This window comes from Aristolochia californica, unplaced genomic scaffold (genome assembly GCF_029961685.1).
Source record: "Aristolochia californica isolate CCGP_79_NKW_82.1479 unplaced genomic scaffold, dmAriCali1.0.hap1 SCAF_12, whole genome shotgun sequence".
Taxonomy (NCBI): Eukaryota; Viridiplantae; Streptophyta; class Magnoliopsida; order Piperales; family Aristolochiaceae; genus Aristolochia; species Aristolochia californica.
The window spans coordinates 27,438,639-27,459,404 of record NW_027181793.1 but is presented as its reverse complement, the minus strand read 5'-3'; the positions used below and the strand labels follow the sequence as shown (position 1 = coordinate 27,459,404).

At 38.1% G+C, this 20,766-nt stretch overlaps 2 protein-coding genes, 1 long non-coding RNA gene and 1 other non-coding gene across 4 annotated transcripts; 2 read left to right on the top strand and 2 right to left on the bottom strand.

Moving 5' to 3' along the window:
* Positions 1 to 147: 147 nt before the first annotated feature.
* On the bottom strand, positions 148 to 345 carry LOC137947121 (U2 spliceosomal RNA). Its single transcript, XR_011111170.1, has one exon. It is a non-coding gene; the product is annotated as a U2 spliceosomal RNA (small nuclear RNA).
* Positions 346 to 3,118: 2,773 nt separating this feature from the next.
* On the top strand, positions 3,119 to 4,940 carry LOC137946319 (aquaporin NIP6-1-like). Its single transcript, XM_068792561.1, has 5 exons — positions 3,119 to 3,367; positions 3,555 to 3,779; positions 3,868 to 4,062; positions 4,149 to 4,210; positions 4,297 to 4,940. Exons 1-5 carry the CDS (start codon positions 3,221 to 3,223, stop codon positions 4,487 to 4,489), a joined length of 822 nt encoding a protein of 273 aa, XP_068648662.1. The 5' UTR covers positions 3,119 to 3,220; the 3' UTR covers positions 4,490 to 4,940.
* A 2,130-nt stretch (positions 4,941 to 7,070) lies between these two features.
* Positions 7,071 to 9,776, bottom strand: LOC137947045 (uncharacterized). Its single transcript, XR_011111108.1, has 3 exons — positions 9,642 to 9,776; positions 8,567 to 8,652; positions 7,071 to 7,629 (listed from the first exon to the last, which is right to left on the bottom strand). It is a non-coding gene; the product is annotated as an uncharacterized lncRNA (long non-coding RNA).
* Positions 9,777 to 9,926: 150 nt separating this feature from the next.
* LOC137946926 (cytochrome b561, DM13 and DOMON domain-containing protein At5g54830-like) lies at positions 9,927 to 13,117 on the top strand. Its single transcript, XM_068793209.1, has one exon. It carries the CDS (start codon positions 10,087 to 10,089, stop codon positions 12,877 to 12,879), a length of 2,793 nt encoding a protein of 930 aa, XP_068649310.1. The 5' UTR covers positions 9,927 to 10,086; the 3' UTR covers positions 12,880 to 13,117.
* Positions 13,118 to 20,766: the final 7,649 nt, after the last annotated feature.

The window sequence follows — 20,766 nt, the reverse complement described above, 5'->3', positions numbered from 1 at the left end:
AAAAATTAGAAGGCTACCTAATTCATTGAGTCGAGAAAACAGGATAGGGCTTTTAATTTTCTTTAATCTTCTGATTAAACCATAACATTTTAGTGCAACGCTAGACAGCGATGTTAGAACTCAAAACTTCACTCATTAGGTTTAGTTTAGGGGTGCGCCAGGCCCGTGCAGTAGTGCAACGCATGGGCGACACGCGAGAGACCCCTATAGCAAGCTACAGATATCGGGTCCTCCCCCAAAAGAAATTAATTTAATATCATGTGGTCCGATGGACCACGTATCAGATATTAAACTGATAAGAACAGATACTACACTTGATCTTAGCCAAAAGGCCGAGAAAGGTATGCTTTATTGGTGGGCTTCAATGACAATTTATTCCATGGTTATCTTCTACTGACTTTTCTCTTATCCAATGTGGGACTAAACGCGATATAAGTCGTCTGATATCGAAATTCTAGTTTCTCATTTTCTAATCAGTACTCTCCGAAAGTCAGACCCGGTCTGGCCCAATATAATTTTGGGTTAAAAATTTAACTTAGCCCTGATTAAAATTTGACCTATTTATTCAACGCATGGCATAGAATCCACTGTGCCAGATTCTTTTAAATTTTTTAACACTAATTATAGAATCAAGTACAAAGGTGGAAACAAGATGATTAGACAATTAACCTTAATGCTTTCAAGCAATTCCAATATCAAGCATACTCGAGTATAAAACTATTTTAACTTAAATTCTAACACTTCCATGAAGTAGGATCAAACATTTCCAAATTGGAACACAAAGTAACAAACTTGGCTCCAATTGATGTTCAAATTTTGTATGAGGAGTTATAATTTTTGTACTCAATACTTGATCTCTGATGAAGCCATAATCTACTTCAATGTACTTTTTTCTTTCATAGAGAACTAGATTACCGACTACAAAAATGGTAGCTTGATTATCACGGTTCATTACAATTAGTAAATTTACCTCCAATGTATCTAGATCATTTCGCAAATTGTGGTTGTCATGACTCCTTATTCGGCTTTTGCACTTGATTTTACTACTACATTTTAATTTTTACTTTCTCATGTCACCAAAAATTTCCCAACAAATACACAAAAATCAGTGGTTAATTTCCTGACTAATAGTTTCATAAGACCTCTTTTAGATGTTAACTTAGTCTATGATCAATTTTTATATGTACTTTCTTAGAATTTTCCATAAACTCACCAACTACTCCCATAACATACAACATATCTGGTTTAGTTATATATGCGTTTTCCAATCAAATGTCTATGGAAAGTCATATCTTTCAAAGGAGGAGAGCTATCATCAAATAAATCATGATGAACGTCTAATTGGGTATGAACAGGTGTAGCACCCAACAATTTAGTTTCACTAAAAAGGTCAAGTGTATATTTCTTTTGAGATAAAAGAATATCTGATTGTTTCTTGCCACCCCTTTACCCGAAAAATATTTGAGAATTCCCAAATCTTTTATTTGAAAATACGTTTGAAGGTAAGCTTTGATATATGCAATTCCACCTTTGTCATCTCCAAAGACAATAGTATCATCTATAGTAACTATCAATATCACACAACTAGTTGTTTTTTTTCAAAATAAACACAAACTTATCAAAGTTATTTTTGTTAGATCCAAATCCCATAACAACATAGCTAAATTTATTAAACCCTGTTCTAGGGATTTGTTTTAACCCATAATAGATTTATGCAATTTGTACACTTGATTGGACTCCCCTAAACCCTAATAAAATTAGGTAGTTGTTTTATCTAGAACTCTTCATTGAGATCACCATATAGAAAAATATTTTTGACATCAAGTTGATGTAGTTAGCCAACTTTGGTTCATTGCCACGAAAGTTAGAATTCAAACCGAATTTAGTTTAGCAATTGGGAAAAAAATTCACCATAATCTATAGAATATGTTTATGTACATCTTTTAGCAACTAATCAGATTTTGTATCTCTCAATAATGTCGCATGCCTTATACTTAATAGCAAAAACATATCTACAATCTATAATCATAGCATCTAAAAGAGAAATACATAAAGACTAAGTCCATTGGGACAAGAGAGCAACCATGTCCAATCTTGAGTCATCCTAGAGTGAGCTAGACTTATAATAAGTAGCATCCTAAATAAAAAAAACATTGCAAAAATGTACCAAGTTCCACTCAAAGCATCAAAACACTCATACCCTTTCTAATACCGAAAGTAACACAAGAAAACATGTTTAATATTTTTCACAAATAATTTTAACATGATTATTTATAAAACCATTTATGAGAATTAGAATCACCGTAATTTTGAATCATTAACTTTTTGAGTTTAATGATTTCTCTCAAAGTTATAATTTTACCCCTGAAAATGAGTTTTTCTAATAATAAAAACGACCAAACAATTCATAAAATACAAACTCTCCAAAGGATGCATCAAATAAAAAGTGATCGTTTCAACTTTCAACTCTCATCTTACACAAAAGTAAAGTAATTTATAAGATCAAAATAAGTGAGATAAGAAAGGTTACAAAATCATGGGTTCAATGACTCTAATCAATCAGTTCAAGTTTGTCTCCTTGGGTAAGTCATTATGGCTAAATCACTTTAAATTTCTGTCTTTTTACTCAGAAGCATTTTTATTTCCAAACATATCAATAATACAACTAATCCACATATCTCTGTTATTTTTAAATATGAATCATAATCGAATGTATACTAAGATTGATTAAATTAAAATCAGTGCTTTCGGTAGGTTAAATTTTGATTCATATATTCATTTTTGGATATAAATCAATTCATTGAAATTAAGCAGTTCTAATGTGATGGTCGTCCAGAAGTGGCCTTGCCTAGAATTATGGCAAACCAAACCAGTGGAAGTATGGAACTGACAAGAAAACCACGAGTCATGTCTTAAAGTAAAGGTGCTTTGGAGCTCCCGAGACCACTACTTTTCTCCTCGAGGAAGCCCCACCAGACATTCTCCTCTTCTCCATTAATCTTGTTCGGTTCATTCTCTTGTTTATGCTTTAACTCAACGACCCAAAGGCAGCTTCTATATAAACCCACCAGCATCAGATAACGAGACACCGAAGAAAATTTTCAGCTTCATTCTATTCCAGTCTGCTTTTCTGGAGTGTAAAGGAGAAAGAGCTTTGAGTGTTTAAGCTCCTTGGGGCCTTCTTTTGTTAGCTAGCCTTTGGAAAGTTCTGCTGCTAATCATGCCAGGCGAACTTCCTGTAACTTCATGCACTTCAGGAAACAAAGTCTTTGCTGCGTTCAAACCGAGTAGAATTATATCATGGTCGCCGGAGGAAGGGGGCTCTCTCAGCGCGCTTAGCACCCGTCAGGCCTCTCTTGCCAGAAAGGTGAGTCTATATTCCTTTTCCATCCAGGATCCATTTTTACTGTCATGAAAACATTCTATGAACTGGTTCATCTGATCCAATCACCGTTTCTCATTATACAATCGTTTGATGCCTTGACAACAAGGTTTTTGTTCGAAGAATACAGTTTTGACCGCTTCGCATTGATTTGTCTTCATCGTGACATTAGGTAGGAGCAGAATTCATAGGCACACTGATCCTCATGTTCGCTGGGATTGCTGCAGCAATTGTTAATCAGAAGACACAAGGATCACTAACGCAACTGGGCGTAGCAGCCACAACTGGCCAAGCTGCGATGATAGTCATACTATCGACGGGTCACATTTCAGGGGCCCATGTCAACCCTGGTGTCACCATTGCCTTTGCTGCTTTCAACCACTTCCCATGGAGACATGTAAACGAATCAACCTCCACAGCTACTCTCATTGCCTTTTCCTTAATGGCTTGAGAATGACAAGAGAAAATAACCACTCATTTTGCAGGTACCCTTTTACATAGGAGCACAGATTGTGGCCTCTATTTGTGCAAGCTTTGCTTTGAAAGCAATATTTGATCCTTTCATGGGGGGTGGAGTCACTGTACCTGCCAGCAGTTGTTTACAAGCCTTTGCCTTGGAGTTCATCATCTCTTTCAACCTCATGTTCGTTGTGACAGCAGTTGCAACTGACTCAAGAGCTGTGAGTCGCTTACGCTCTGAAGGTTGCTGTTTGACAATTACATCACAAGCTTGAACGAGTGGTTCATATGGTTTCCATTGTTTCAGGTGGGGGAGCTTGCAGGAATTGCAGTGGGGGCAACAGTCATGATCAACATACTTATAGCAGGGTTAGCTGAAATACCCTTTTGGCCCTTAACACCTTAAAACTTTCACCAGAGTAATCTCTTGACATCTTTCTTCACCGATTTTACAGGGCAGGTAGTGGAGCTTCCATGAACCCAGTCAGAACTTTGGGGCCTGCTGTTGCTACAAACAACTATAAGGCCTTCTGGGTTTACTTGACTGCCCCTATCTTAGGTGCACTTTGTGGGGCTGGTGCCTATTCTGCTGTGAAGCTGCCTGACGAGGAGTCGGAAGAAAGGCCGCAGAGTTTCAGAAGGGGTTAAACGTACCTAGAAGAGACTGTCATCACAAAAAAAAAAACTGAGTTTTGTAGTAAAAATTATTGGAACTGTTCAACTAAGAGCCTCTCGGTATCTCCAGCTAGGTTTGAAGTAAGCTATGTAATACACTCGATATGTGAAAAAACATTGGGAAACAGCAGGTACAGATCAAGGGGATCTGCACAGGAGAAAGAAATTAAAAGAAATGTCATGAGACACTGAAGTGGAAGAGTTGACTCTTGTCCAAGGCTGCCCTTTCCATCTCTTCTTGCTGGAAGAAACGTTTCAGTAGTGGAGTTCTTGCTGTCAGTCAATCTTAAAGGATCTGAAAATCAAGAATTTACAGACCCTGTATTATTCAGACCTCAGTTGGTTGTCAGAAATTTGAAGTTTTCTACTATTTGGCTGCATTTAGCAGAAAAAACTGTACCATTGTCGCCTTGAATTAGTTCCAAGAAAGTCCGTTCTGTTTGGTCTGAATTTACAATTAGGTTCTTTTATAATTTAAATTTCGTCTTCACCCAATATAAAAAGATGTTACAAATAGCTTTTTGATGCAATCATAACCATGGAAAAATACTTGGAGGACATGTAGTGAGCCAAGGGTTCATATCAGTGATATTTTTTTGGGCCGTTGAGTCTCCACGTTGCAGGTCAAATAAAAGAAATATGGGGTCATTAAGAGGGTGATTAGGAATGTAAGGTGCATAGAAGAATGTAGGACGTGGTTGGACCAAGCGAAAACACCAACGAAAGAGACTTGCCGTGATGTGACGAAAGAGCATCTTAGAGAAGTGTTAGGATCGCCTCATTCGACTATTATTATTTGTGCTGGTTATCAACTCCTTAATTTGTGTTGCAGTAATTAAACCAGTCAAGAAAAATAGTTTTCTAACAGCAATCTTTTCTCTAATTGTAGAGCCAAGGCTGTATCTTGTCTGCATGGGAAAATTTTGTGATGACAAACCTTTTACCAGCTGTTTCATTAGGACCTTTGTTTCATGTGCAAAAGGCTCTTTGTTGCTTGTGTTACACTGTCATATCAATGTGTGGTTCTCAGTGCAACCCAGCAGTAGAGGCTAGATATTGATCAGGCCAATAAACTCAGCACCACTGGTTAGACCAATAAAAACTCAAAACACCTTTCCAACTGTGGGATGATGAAGCAGATAGCACTTTTTGAACTAAAGATTTTACTCTTCAGTTACTTTCTTCTATTATTATTATTTTCTCCCCTCTGCCCAACGCTGCTCTCCCATCCCCTATCTCCACAAAGATATGGAGACGAGAGCCTAGCCCCTTCCTCCTCCCCCCTGTTTTTGTTTCAATGAGAGAGAAGCTTCTCTCATAGAGCATGAAGACAAGGAGAGTAAGGGCACTAAAACCCCTTCTCTCCCTTATCCAAGTAAGAAGGCAGGGGAGTTGGTATACAGAGTTACAAGGTACACACACATAAGATTCTCATTAGTTTCAGTTTTTTTGTCAAATTAATGGTTTATGGAATGTTGATAAATTTATGTTAAACAATTAAAAGTATCAATCATAAGTTATAACTAATTTATAAGTTTGCTAAAATAGATAAGTTTGGATCCCAAATTTAATCATCAAACAATTGACCATTATATATTAATAATCCATATTTAAAAGATACATTAGAGAACCCAAACTAGAACCGACGGACCGATCTAAGTTATTTAAAACAAATATTCGAACGAATTGAACTCAACCTAACCCCACTCTGTTCCCTTAAATCTAACTTAAACCCGACTCATCCCCATAAAGTCAACACATCCCTCCACACCATCATTAGAACAGTTTCCATAGAACAGTTCCAAGCTGCTCTCACTTAAAACTAAAGCTCTTATTGTATCATTTCTGACAGTAAGTGTTCTATTTCATGCTCAAGTCCAAATTTCAGAAATTAACGATGGTGGAAAACAGTACCTAGAGAAAACATTTAGCAGATGGACAAATGGTGATGGTAAAATATCATACAAGCAATTAAATTAAATAAAAAATAACTACCATGTAACTCACAACAGACAAACTGGCATTAATAGAATGACTCCAGTTAATGAATAACAAAAGCAAATACAAACATGAGGTCCAAAACCATCTGCACGGGACTTTGTTTCCTAATCTTGCCCTTTAAATCCAATCATAAGTGGCTAGGATTTGATCATATCTTTAAGAAATGTCCTTCCATATGCTTACAAGTAGTCATTTCATCTGCAACATTTTTGGCACGATGATAATTTTCTTCATTTGTCATTAATATGCAGTAGGTTGTTCAACTAAAACAAAAGAGCAAGTGATCTCACACAGAAAATTAAAGCTGTTCCAAATACAAGAAATTAAAATGTACAAGAATGGTTTTTCCATCTAGCTTTGGCAACTTAGAATATTTTGCTGAGGGTGGACTTGTATTTTACAGACAGTAGTACCCAGTTTACTCAAGACTGGCTGTCATGCTTTCTGCTTGTTATAGTTAGAATCAACCACAAAATCAATTTTTTATTTAAATAGTAAGGGTTTTTCTTAGAAAATCAACTGATTGTACCAAAATTTCAGTAACATGATTCCTTTGTAGAAAGGAGGAAATATTTAGAAAGATTAAACCATCAAAATTCCATGAAAATGATCTGGTAGTGCTGGTATACAGAAAATTTTCCAGATAGAAAGAACTACTGATGCAATTAAGATGCCAGATAATGAGGAATAGCATCTTTAAAAGAAGCACCAGAGGACTTCAACAATCCAATCTCATCCCCCACTTCTTTTGCAGCGGCAGCTACTAGAGAGATCAAATGTGCAAGCAAGAGGCTCCATTGGGGGAAGAAAAGAGTAACAAGATCGATTGGAGAGAGCTGCAGCAGAGAGAGAGATGAAGAAGCAAAAAAGGACATGATAGAGCTTGTCTAGGGCAAACCGGTCATCTCCATGCTCCATTTATACGGATTCTAAAATTACAAGGAAGTTGTTTGAATTTGCACTGACAAAGGAGGAAAAGGAAACAGCTGCTTATTTTTTAAAGTGGTTGCTAATCCTCGAAAGGATGAATTGGAGAAGCAAATCCATGGCCCATGCTGATAGGAAAGCATTTTTCTCCATCTGGTTCTGTCTGTCATCAGCATGACTGGTAACTGAAAACAGATGTAGGAAACAATATATTAAAACAGTACAAAAAATTTGTCTTCATGAATGTCTTTTTGAAACCAATCTGTCATCACCTCTTCTATCTAATAATGAAAATATTTAAGGCTGGAAATTTGGAGACCCGCAAAAAGAGAAGAATGGCAGCTCAGTAAGTATTTTGAGGGTGATTTTTTTTAAAATATCATGAAGACTCAGATCGCATAACAGCAGTTCCATATGTCTTGATGTTTGGACTATAAATTGTAGTTCCAAAAATATCCATAAGTTGGAGTGTGGAATAGCAAGTAAAATGCTTAAAACAGAGTGCAAAATGGTATTTCGTAAGTATCTCAAAAACCCTGCTAAAAGGTTTGTCAATGGAATCTTGGATATAGGGCTGGTGATAAAAAAAAATGTCAGCATAATGTTAGGCACCATCTTAATTAGTGGAGAATTATGTGTTTTATAAGGATATTGATGTAATTCGTGCAAAAGTGGAACATAAAGGGAATTGCTTTAGTTCATAAGGGTAGTATGGTTATTAAATAAAAATTAAGGTTAATCTTAGGGTTTTAATCATCTATTTAAAGAGAAATTCGTGGTCAATTAGGGCGGCTAAGAAAAACCCTACTTTGTTTTTTGTTTCTTGCTGTCTTATTACGAAAGCTCGAGCACAAGATTTAACTAGCCTATCCTCTTCTTTTTCCTTTGAGAAACCCATATTTCCATGTTGAATGCTCTCTTCCCTCACCATTGGAAACCTAAGAAAGTTCTTAACACATACCTCTACTAGAATCATGTGTTAGTACATGTCTCAGAAAGCATATCAGGGTAAATTAGCATTGGTCATGCAACTAGGTCTTGGTCCCTTGCAGACAAATTGGTTCCGGTTGCAACCATTCAAGCCAGTTCTCAAAGTATTTCTGGAATTTCTAGTCTACACACCTCTTTTGTGATTCAATGGCAGAAACCTGTCTTCTCTGTCTTCTGCCTCTCCTCTGTGATGAGAAGGTGCATCTCTCTTCCCTTCCCTGCACATCAGCCAGAGACATTTTTTAGGTTTCATTTGATCAGGATGTTTTCAGAATTTCCTCTGTTTTTATTTAGTTTATTTCCTGATAGTTTACTACTTTATCGCAAAAGATACGTGAGTTTGCATGTTATCACCCACCACCCAGCTTCCAAGGCTACTTTATCTTTCAACCTGGAAACCTTAGTAGTCTTCTCCAAGTCATAGGAGAAATTCTTCTAAAATGGATCAAAAGAGGACGTAATGAAGTTTGTTGTCTTGATGCTCAGTTTATCTTTGAGTCTGTCCCATGCTGTATCTACTACATGGTTTAGAAAGAAACACCATAATTCCTGGTTAAATCCCAGATCCAGCCAGAAGCTTTTGTTATAGAGTTCTCTACTCCTTTGAATGATCCATGTAGAATTCTGATCTGACATATTTCCTGAGATTATTTTGGAAGCATGCATCTATAGTTACCAGGCAAGGTAAGCCGAACAATCGTACTCCAAATTACATATCAACTAAGCAAGCAGCATTTGATTACACATGTGTTTTCCAACAAATGTTGTTGGTATTATCTCAAGCAACAGAAAATTTTAACATGAATGATTTCTGCACCATTATCACCCAACTCCCAACCCTAAGATTCTAAAATTGGGACTTTACAATTTCTCCAATATTCCTGGACACTCCAGTTCATGAGAGCAAAATTTATTAGAATGTCGATAATTCCGGCTCTGGAGGATTAAGCAATCTATACAGAAGAATTTCAGGTTTACTGATATTCCAAACGAGGCCAGTAACGTATTGCGCCAATACTTATTGTTTGATAACGTCGATATGAAGCTTTCTGCACTCCTTCAGGATGGGATTAAAATATGAATAGAAACAGCAGCGACTGAGCTTCTTACAAAACTTGTTTTTATTATTTCTCTCACATGAATTTCCACGAAAATAAACTTAGTAATTGCAGTTAAAATAATAACAAGACAAGTAGAGATTATGGACCTAGAAAGAATGGCAATGGTGGAGATATCAAGAATAACGTCAATCTTTGTTGAGGAAGAGCATGGTGGAGACATCATGTTTCCAGAAGAATGGCAATGTAGAGGTCTGGTATGAAGTGTTAACAGAGAAACGCAGAAAATGAGGATCTTCGAAGTTGGAGGAGGAGGATCTTTTTTTAAGATTTTAAATGTATGGCATCAAATGAAGTTTGTGAGATAAGTGGGGGGTATACTTGTCCAAATGAAAATACCAACCTCCTCTCCCCTGGAGCTCACGAAAGATTTCCTGACGACGGCGGCAACGATAACCAGTTTTTCTCCGTCGGGATCGTGCCTAATCCCTTAGTTCCGATCGAGTCTACACTTTCCTTCAAATCCTTAACAGGATCCATGCCATTTCAGATTCTTTCGCTGCAGCTTTAGATCCGCTCCACTCTCTAGCCTCCATGTTTATTCTTTCCTGCAGCTGTAGATCTGCGTCTCAGTCTCCCGCCTCCATGGCCAGTAGATCAGGTAGGAGGTTTTTCCTCAATCTTGTTGCGTTTGTTTGTCTTCTTTTCTCTTTATGCGACGCGCTTTCCCCTCAGAACTGTTCTAAGAACAGTTTTTTGGTCGATTTCGAGTCCGATTTCGTCATGGTTCAGCACCAACTGCGGGGCACGATCCGTGTGATCGACGATTGCTCGTTTCAAGTATCAGAGTTTGACATGATTGAGGGAGCCGACGTGCACTGGTGGGGCGCACTAGGTGATGACTTCGAGAATTTGACGCTAGGCTTCGAACTCTCCGAGCAGAAATTGAATCGAACTTATAGAAACGATAGCCTTGTTATCCAGTTGAAGAAGAACCTTACGTGGGATCAGATCAGAGTCGTTGGTGTGTGGGATAAACCTACTTATTCTGATTTTGGGCATGTCATCCTTACTGGTTTAGCTAATGGAACTTCTGATTTGCCTCCGGCCCCAAGCCCAGATTCTGCTCCCTCTCCTGCACCTACCTCTCAAAATTTCAAGGCTCTGAAAAATCGAGTTTATGAACAACCCACAATGTTCCAGAACTGCAAAGTTCTCTCACCTGAATACCGTCTCAGATGGACGTTAGACCCTAATCGTGAAATTATAGATATTGGACTCGAAGCTGCTGTTGCATCACTGGACTACATGGCCTTCGGGTGGGCACAGCCTGGCTCTGCCTCCTCGCTTATGCTGCATGCTGATGTTTGTGTAACTGGATTCACAGAGGAAGGCATACCTTTTGCTGATGATTATTTTATTACAAAATACAGTGAGTGCTTACTGAGCAAAGATGGAACAGTCCAAGGAGTATGCCCTGATACTATCTATGAAGGGTCTGATCCTGTTGGACTAGTGAACAACACAAGATTAGTTTATGGTCATAGAAAAGATGGTGTTTCTTTTGTTCGGTTTCAGAGACCCCTGGATACTATAGACCAGAAGTATGATGTCGTTGTGGACAAAAATGCTAACATGACAGTTATATGGGCTTTGGGATTAATACGGCCTCCAGATGCTCTTCGACCATATTATCTTCCCCAAAATCATGGAGGAACTCCACAGGTGACCTATGGGCATTTGACTTTTAATGTCTCAGAAGTAGTGAAAGAATGTGTGGGGCCTTTGGAGGCAAAGGACACAGAAGATCAAGATATTATTTTTGCGGATGGGAAGACTCCACTGGTTGTTTTGACAGGACCTGCATTGCATTATCCGGACCCTCCTAACCCTCCTAAAGTTATCTACATCAATAAGAAAGAGGCTCCAGTTTTGCGAGTCGAGAGGGGGGTCCCTGTGACATTTTCTGTTCAAGCTGGACATGATGTGGCACTCTACGTTACTTCAGACACGATTGGTGGGAATGCAACATCTAGAAATGTATCTGAAACTATCTATGCAGGTGGACCAGAATCTGAAGGAGTTCCAGCCAGTCCAACAGAGTTGGTGTGGTTACCTGATCGCAATACTCCAGACCAAGTTTATTATCAATCTCTTTATGGCCAGAAAATGGGCTGGAAAGTTCAAGTCGTAGATGGAGGTCTCTCAGATATGTACAATAACAGTGTTGTTCTTGATGATCAGCAAGTTACTTTCTTTTGGACATTGTCAGGTGATTCAATCTCAATTGCAGCTCGAGGTGAGAAAAAAAGTGGTTACCTTGCAATTGCATTCGGTGGTGGAATGATAAATAGCTTTGCATATGTGGGCTGGGTTGACAACACTGGGATGGGTCGTGTGAGCACTTACTGGATTGATGGACAGGATGCACTGAGTATTCATCCTACGGCTGAGAACCTTACACATGTAAGATGCAAGTCAGAAAATGGGATCATAACATTCGAGTTTTCCCGTTCCTTGGAACCTTCGTGTAAAGGTGGGAATCCTCTTTGCAACAATAAGATTGATCCAACTACCCCTCTCAGGGTGGTGTGGGCCATGGGTGCACAATGGTCGGAGGGTCATTTGAGTGAAAGAAATATGCATTCAGTCACAAGCGGTAGGCCTATCCGTGTGCTGCTTATGCGTGGCTCTGCAGAGGCAGAGCAAGATTTACGCCCAGTTCTTGCTGTTCATGGGTTCATGATGTTTGTGGCGTGGGGCATCCTGCTTCCAGGTGGAATATTGGCAGCCAGGTATTTAAAACATGTCAAAGGTGATTGGTGGTTCCAAACTCATGTTTATTTGCAGTACTCAGGATTATCAATTGTCCTGCTTGGTGTCCTTTTTGCTGCTGCAGAGCTTCGTGGATTTTCAATCACTTCCACACATGTAAAGTTTGGTACCATTGCTATAATATTGGCATGTTTGCAGGCCATGAATGCATATTTACGGCCTAAAAGACCTGCCAATGGGGAGGAGAGTTCCCCAAGGAGGGTGCTTTGGGAATATTTGCATGTTATTTCTGGGAGATGTGCCATTGCAGTGGGGATTGCAGCACTATTTACTGGCATGAAACATTTAGGGGACAGATATGGGGGTGAAAATGTCCGCGGACTTAACTGGGCTTTGATTTTATGGTTTGTGATGGGTGCATTTCTTGTGGCCTACTTAGAACACCGAGAAATAACACAGAAAAGAAGGCAAAGGGGGCTAGGAAAAGGGAATTGGGTGTTGGGGAACACCGAGGAAGATGACTCCGTTGATCTTCTGCATCCTCACAGAGAACGAGAGTCTCAACAAATAGACCGGATGGAAGTTCAGCTTGAACCCTTGGGAGATAGATAAGTTTGATTTTACCATCTGCAGAACTTACAAAATGATTTAGCTTGACCTGTGGAGATCCTTTTCACATCTTGAGGGTTTTGATCCCTTATGTGGTCCTGAAATTTTTCCTGGGAACAGGAGTTTGGTTTTTTAAAACATTTATGAGGGAGAGTTTTGGTTTATTTACCTTCAAACAGGAAAAGTGTAACTTGTATACGACATACATTTTTGGTATAGAAAAAAGGATCCATTTTTCGGACTTGCAACTTAGCTGAGATTGGCTTTGGCTATAGTTGTTTCCCTTGACATGTGCAGCACTGCGTAAAGTTCTAATAGGGTGGGTTGCAATTGGCTCTGAAGCACCATGAAGTGTCATGTTCATAAGTCCCACATTCAAATGATGTTATTTTGATATACACTGAAGTTCTCATGTAATGAGATGGTTTTCTAGCTTACTAAAATTTGTTGTTTATTATCATATCAATTTTCTGAAATATATGGAACTGCACTTTTATTTATTCTTTATTTTGATATTGAACAATTGTCAAGATGTTTATGCCTCCATGGGCTCCTCACTCTGTTTGCATCTTTTATTCATTCTACAACTTTCCTTCCATTCTTGTTATATCTTAAATATGTGCTTTAGCTGTATTCCTATCACATACTTGCTTTGCTGGACCTACTACTAAATTCATGAAACTCCAACTCTGAAAGTAAAATGGATTTTTTTTTTTATCAGGACAAACGAGTTATACCCTATGGTAACTCATCCATTCATTAACATGGCATGCACCCACTAGATATTTAACAGGCAAAGAACAAATTATTTTCATTGCATCGTGCTCTTCCAGAAAAATCTGAATTTAACAGAAAGATCCTCTCTCATGGAGGCTGCAAGAATATTCTTGCATGTTTTATCCTCTCAGGAAATTTATCTGTTACCTAACCGACTTCTAGCTCTAGGTTGCGCTAACTTTCTAAGTTTTTGATCTTCTGTTTGTTTATAAATTTTCTCATTTGATGAGGATTGGTTTGATTCTGATCTTGAGAGGTTTGCTTCTATTGGTAAACAAATATTTTGCAACCAAAGATTCCCTCTTCCTTTCTGTCAATCGACTTGACTTTTGATTGGTAACCGAGACCTGGACTCCAAGAAGCAAACCATCGGCCTGTTCAGCTGCATAATTTGCTTTGCATGAGTCTTAGTTTGCTTTGTTCAGCTGCATAGAAATTTTTTTGGAGAAATAGAGTGGAGTACCATCTGCCTGTTCTGATGGTTAAGGTAATTATTTTCACTTTCGTTTTCAAGGATAAAATGGCAATTTAATCTCTGAGTTGGCAATCTCTATGAAGGTTCCACCATGCTGGGAGCTACGCTAGTTCTTTCTAGCTTCTTCCCAATTTAACAAGCATAGGATCTTACCTTGAAATGAAAAGAAAAACACAGAGACACAGGATCTTACCAACCCAAACTAAGTTGGAGAATATATTCCCTCAACTACTTCTCTCGCTCTTAAACAACTAGCCTGAGATGTGGGGCATACTGCCACAGAACAGCAAAACTTATTACCCACCAACATACCCCATTCTACCACTCCCTAAAATCTGATTCTTATCAGTTGATACAGGTGGTATGCTGTATGTGTGTGCAGTGTTGCATTTTATAGATGGGTAAGTGGGGTGAAGTTCTGGTCGTCAGCTGTTCATTGATACTTCTGCCTGGTCTTGCTATGCCTGTAACACAATTCTGTTTCCATGCTAGGCTGATTTTGTGTATGACTATATGAGGTTAAAGATTGTCGGACATGTCTGATAGTGGTGAATGTTTAGCTGTAATTGGTATATGATTCACAAAGAACCTATCTTACCTACATCATATCCAGATTATTTTATCCTACTAACACAATGAAATTTGATCATGTCATGTGAAAACCGTAGTGTCCCTTTATCCAAATGGCCAAATTGGGGGTTAGTGTGAAATCTTGGTTTTAGTCGCTTAGGTGTATATACTGTAGAGCTTCTTAATGGTGTATTTGTGTATAATCAATAACCAGAAAAAATGGAAGTAAAAATGAAATTAAAAAAGATGAAATGATTGAAGGACCTATAAGGTGAGATTCCAATATCTTCCTGCACCCAAAAATTAGATTCAAGCTTATGTCAAAAAAGAGTGTCTTATATTGATTATGTTCATAGAAATGTTTGTTTGCCTGCTTCAGTTTCAAGTACGCCTAAAACTAGGATCTCTTGATGTTCTTTGGGTTTACATCTGATATATACATGCCAATGCTTTCATTGTGTTTGACTGAGTAACCATAGATTTTAAGAACAAAGTGTATTTGCCTGTGATTGAAGAAAGATTTCTTGCTAGAAGTGCAATATTAAGATGTTCTATTTTATCATCACAAGAAACTGATAACATTAAATTTTCAGTGTCATGCAAGACTATCTGATGAGGACATGGAATAAAAAAACACCCTAAAGTTTGCACTTTCAAAAAAAAATAATGTATGGAAGCAGAAATCTAACAAGCTTATGCTTTAATTGGAGTCAAACATTGAAAGAATAGCTATTATTCTGTCCTAGGACTTGTTAATCCAACTTAAACTCAGGAGTTGAGATTGAAGATGAAAAGATATTCACTTTTCTTTCAAAGTTCATAAGTACAATGAGAGGGAAGTTTAAGATTAGGGTATTAAACCCAATTCCTATTCCTTTATAAGATGTCACTTTTGCCCCTCACTTAAGTATCTCCCCTGAGTTATAATGATACCCCTTCTGACTTCGTTACTAATGCACTTCTTAGCTAATAACATCAAAATAAAAAACAAGACACAAGTAACCCACTAATTGAAGACAAATGACTAAAATACCCTTTTGCACTAGACATTAATTGCTTGCACGGCCTACTATAAAGACTACAAGATTTAATTGTTCTATAATCAAGAAGCCACCTTCTTAGCAATATGAGAAGATCTTCATGGGTGTACTTTTTGAGGACTCATCTTCTCACATTCTCCTTTGAGTTCTTCGAATCGATCATGTTGCTCCTCTTTTCTTTTAGACATTTTATGCTCCACCTCTTGCTCTTTAAATAAACGTGGGATTACTGTGTTTATGGCAAGTAGCAACAATACGAGCTTAATTTGTGAAGTTACAAACTTCTATTGGTAGAAATTGTTTTTAAGGAATCAGCCGAGGAGGGTATTAGGAGTGAAATGGAGATCAGTTCATCTGCCAGTTCAATGGGAACCTCTTCAATACCATGTTTGGTTGGAGCTGATTTTTCTTGTCCATCTGCTGAAGGTGATTTAACAGCATATGGTATAAACTGTAGTCTTGGATTTGACTCACTAAATTGCTTATCAAGTGTAGTGCTATTTACTAAAAGAGTTAGTAAGATAAAAAAGAGAGTTGATAATCAAATTCAAGAGCTGAAATTGATCTTATTTTTTTAATTTAAGTGATGTATACCAGGGAATAACTCATAAATAAAACTTTTATTTCAAGTTGCATTACTTACTTGAGAAGCTCTCTAGATTTTGAAATTCTATCATTCATATTACTCCCTCAGACAGGTTTCTACATTTCATGTTTTCAGCGTAAATTTTCTTCAATATAAAACATGTTATCATAATGAAGTGCATCTTATACCAGTGTGTTTCTAGTGTTTCTAATGTTTCTAATGTTTCTGTAGTGTTGTTATAACTCTCCTTGTTTTGTAGAATTTTGTGCATGCCCGTGACAGGTCACTTTCTGGATGCTGTAAATGTTGTGTGAACCTCAGGTGATGGAGATGCAGCCAATCTTTGGGATTTTCCGTACTTCTCCAAGCAATCAACCTAGTAGAACTTTAACATTAAAGAGGAGAAAATCCAAGAAGTCAAATTTTTGTAACAACTCTGCATCTTCTGCTCTGCTCTGCTTTGCAACAGACAAATCTCTCTATGGATAGTAATACCATCCAGTGGCCTTTCTGCAGTCAAAATCACACAGCTGTGAATTTTCTTCTATTTTTGAATATGGTGTGAATAGTTGTGAGCTCTCTTCTGAAGCTCAACTCTTGCAAAACCAGCTTCTAAAACTGAAATTATGATATCTATCTTTTTGGCTTTGATATATTCATTCAACTTTGACTTGCTCTTACTGAGGATTACCTGACTGTAAATTATCTTAATTGCTGAAACTTTCAAATGTTCACTTGGTTGGTTTCTATATCTTTCTAGTAGATATTCCCTTGTTGTGCATATCAGGAATTCTCTTTTTCCATTTTCTTGTTATGAATTATGTAAATTGTCTTTATTTATTCTTGGGTTGAGACTATCTGTTTATTGTTTTTCTAATGTGTAGAAAATTGGATGCTTATTAGATGATTGATTGAAGAATTGGAGATTGACTTGGAGACATGGAGATTGATTGATGCGTTAATGATTTCAAATTAGATTTTATCTTCTCTTTGATCTGTATGGGTTTAGACTCTATATTTTTTGCCATAGTGGACAATTCTAGTTCCACACCCTCTTTCCACTGCACCACCTATTTCATCTCAAGAATTATGGGGATATTCTCGGCTAAATAATGCAAAAAGTGTAACAATATAAAAAAATCAATGTTTATACTCTGATTGATGGAGGAATAAATAGTATATATCAGCAAAGTTCTCCATCTACAAGGTTTCTCGGATGAATATCAAGTCTCTCAGGCTTTAGATGAATTGAATTTATGCATGAGAAAATAAAAAAAAGAGCATATTCATTTTTAAAAGATATTGTTGATGTAGATGATGAGAATGAAAGTTAAGGGCTTTCAATTAAAAGGGAATGTAGTAGTGAGACATCAAGAGCCAAACCACCTCATGGTAAAGGTGTGATGAGTCACTACTTTCTTCCTCAAACTACACAGGTGTCAACCTAACATTAAAAGTTTGATGGCCCATAAAGATATCATTTTTTTAAATGAGGTGTATAAACTATTAAAGAAAGTGAAGAGTACAAACAAACCTACTCTTCCTCCACAACAAGGTGTTGGAGTGAAATACCTTTCTTAGCCTGAATGTCTGCCAAATGATTGGCAGAACGAGGAATGTGCTTTCAATTATAATTTAAATAAGAAATTAAATTAAATTTTTCTAAATGCATATCCCAATGACGCCATGGAGGTCTGATAGATTTTGCACACTAGTCAATGACAATCTTTGAGTCTCCTACGATGCAGAGGGGGCCCATGAGCCAGCTAATAAACATTTTAATTCCGTTCAGCAATCCAGAGAGTTCTGCTATTGTGGAGTCAAAGACTCCAAGTAGCCCTGTGAAGGAGAAGAGAAGATAACCGTTTACATTGTGAATAACTCCTCCATAACCCACAAGACCAGGGCAGCCAAGAGCGCTCCCATCGAAATTTAGAATTTCCATTGAGATTGGAATTGCAAAAATTTCTGAATTCTTTTTCGGGTCAGGAGGCAGATAGTTACTTCCCGTAATGTTATTAATCAAAATTTCAGTGGGGGAAGATTTAAATTCGAATTTTCTCCTGTTTCTTGCTTTCCACATTCCCTATATTATATGCCAATGCATCATGAGATAAGCATCATCTCCAAGCTTTGGGAGACTAGTACCAATGATTGAGAGGATAGTGGATGGGAGATTTTGTGCAACGCAGTACTGGAACCTGATTTTATTTAAAAGGTTGGCCCAGATAGTATGGGCATAATGACAGGATAAAAAGTATGTGATTGACTATTTTTGGGGTATTTTAGTAAAAAGGACAATAAGGATCCAGTAAGGAAGTTCCCCGCCGAATTAAAGAGTCTGAGGTGAGGATTTTATTTCTGCAGGCGCTCCAGATAATTTTTTTTGTGTGAGGCAGGGCAAGGAGGTTCCAGGTGGAGGCTGCAGGGTGATTAGACTGATTTGAAATGGAGTTACTGAGGGAATTGTAGGCTGAAGCAGTTGAGAAAGTACCTTTTGTACAAAGTGTCCAAATCAATGTATCAAGGTTAATTATGGGTTTGGCCGTGGAGATGATCAAGAAGATATTAGATGCCAGAATGGCTTCAGAATCCGAGAGATCTCTTCTGAGGTTTAAATTCCAACCCCCTATTTCAGACCAAAGATTTGAAATAGAGGCATCAATATTTCTTGCTAGGATTGAGATAGATTCATAGCTAATGTAGAGGCTAGATTGGCCAGTCCACCAATCGGACCAAAATTTTGTGGAGGTCTCATTGCCAACGTAGCTTAACAACTTTCTTAAAGTTCGGGAGTAGCAAGATTATTTTTTCCAGGCTTGGGATAGATGGTAGTGTCTTCCCCCCTCAGTCCACCAACCCAAATGCTTGTTGGTTTTGGCAGCTACTAAAACTCTCCAAATTAGATCAAGGAAAAGATTGAATTTCTAGATCCATTTTAGGAGGAGCAGAATTTGTAGTGGCAGTATCTCGGATACCCAGTCCGCCAAGGAATTTTGGTTTGCAAACCTCTTCCCATTTTACCAAGTGATACTTTTTTTTTCACCATTTGGACTTCCCCGCATAAATATTCCTTTGATGAACTCAATTCTCTAATAGAGGCAAGGCACTGGAACATAGACAAAAAGTAACCATGGATTTCATGAAGGCATGATTTTATGAGAACCAACTTACCAACTTTAGAGAGGAATTTTCCTTTCCATGAAGCCAAGCGACCCTCCAGACGCTCAATAATAGGGTGCCAGGAGCACTTGGAGGGTAATCCGGAGATCAGGAGAAGGCCCAAATAAGTGCATGGAGTCATCTCAGTTTTATATCCAAGGTCTGCCCATGGATTTAAAAAGGTGGGGTTCAATGTTAAAACTTGTAATAGATGACCTTGACCAATTGACTTTCTGACTGATGAGATTTCAAATAGATTGAGCAAGGTTTTAATATGATGAATTTGTCTCAAAGAGCCTTCACAAAAAAAGATGGTGTCACCATAATATTGTAGGAGGGCGATGTCATGGGCAGGATCTAGGAATATGGGGCTGAGCCATCCCGATCTTTTAGCTAGTTGAACCATAACCGACAAATGTTCGCCAATAAAGGTGAAGATGAAAGGTGACAGCAAGTCTCCCTGCCTCATTCTCCTAGTTCCATTGAAGTACCCATAGGGCTTACCGTTGATAAGAATAGAATAAGATGCAGTGGAAATGCAGTTTCTCATCTAGAATCTCCACCGGGTGCTGAAACCCATTTCACCAAAAGGTAGTCAATCAACTTCCAGTTAACCCAGTCAAAGGCTTTTTCGAAATCAAGTTTGAGAACAACACTTAGTTGACTTGATTTTTTGAAAGAGTCAAGTAATTTGTGGGCTACCATTGCTGAGTCCAGGATATTACAGTGTGGGATAAAGGCACTTTGACATGGGTTAATAACACGGGGGAGGATGGCTCTTAGGCGATTGGAAAGAATTCGGCCTAAGATTTTTTACGCGCTGATGGTAAAACTGATAGGTCTGAAATCTTGGGGGAGGGCTAAGTTGGTTTTTTTTGTGATTAGGGCAATGAAGGAAGCCCCGATAGATTTGTGGGTGATGTCAACTTGATGGAAGTTATTAACAAAGGCGTGGACATCATCGCTATTGTCCCTCAAGATTTGTGATAAAATTTACCATTGAACCCGTCTGGGTTGGGGGCTCGGTCCTTTGGCAAGCCAAGAGCAGTCGCATCAATTTCCTCCGAAGAGAAAGGGCACTCCAGTAATTCAGCTTCTGAAGCAGAGATACGCTTAAACTCGAGTTGATGAAGAATAAGACGATTGAATGACTCCTCTGTATAAAGAACTGGAAAAAAAAAAACTTCACAAGAACATTAACAATGGAGATGTTATCCGTAATCTCCTTGTCTTCATTGCGAAGAGAGGAGATACGATTAGCTCTCCTATGGGTTGAGGCA

Coding starts and splice junctions, on each gene's coding strand:
- LOC137946926 (XM_068793209.1), top strand. CDS start 10,087: ATGTTTATTCTTTCCTGCAGCTGTAGATCTGCGTCTCAGTCTCCCGCC.
- LOC137946319 (XM_068792561.1), top strand. CDS start 3,221: ATGCCAGGCGAACTTCCTGTAACTTCATGCACTTCAGGAAACAAAGTC. Junction 3,780..3,867: donor ACCACTTCCCATGGAGACAT/GTAAACGAATCA, acceptor CTCATTTTGCAG/GTACCCTTTTACATAGGAGC. Junction 4,211..4,296: donor ATCAACATACTTATAGCAGG/GTTAGCTGAAAT, acceptor CCGATTTTACAG/GGCAGGTAGTGGAGCTTCCA.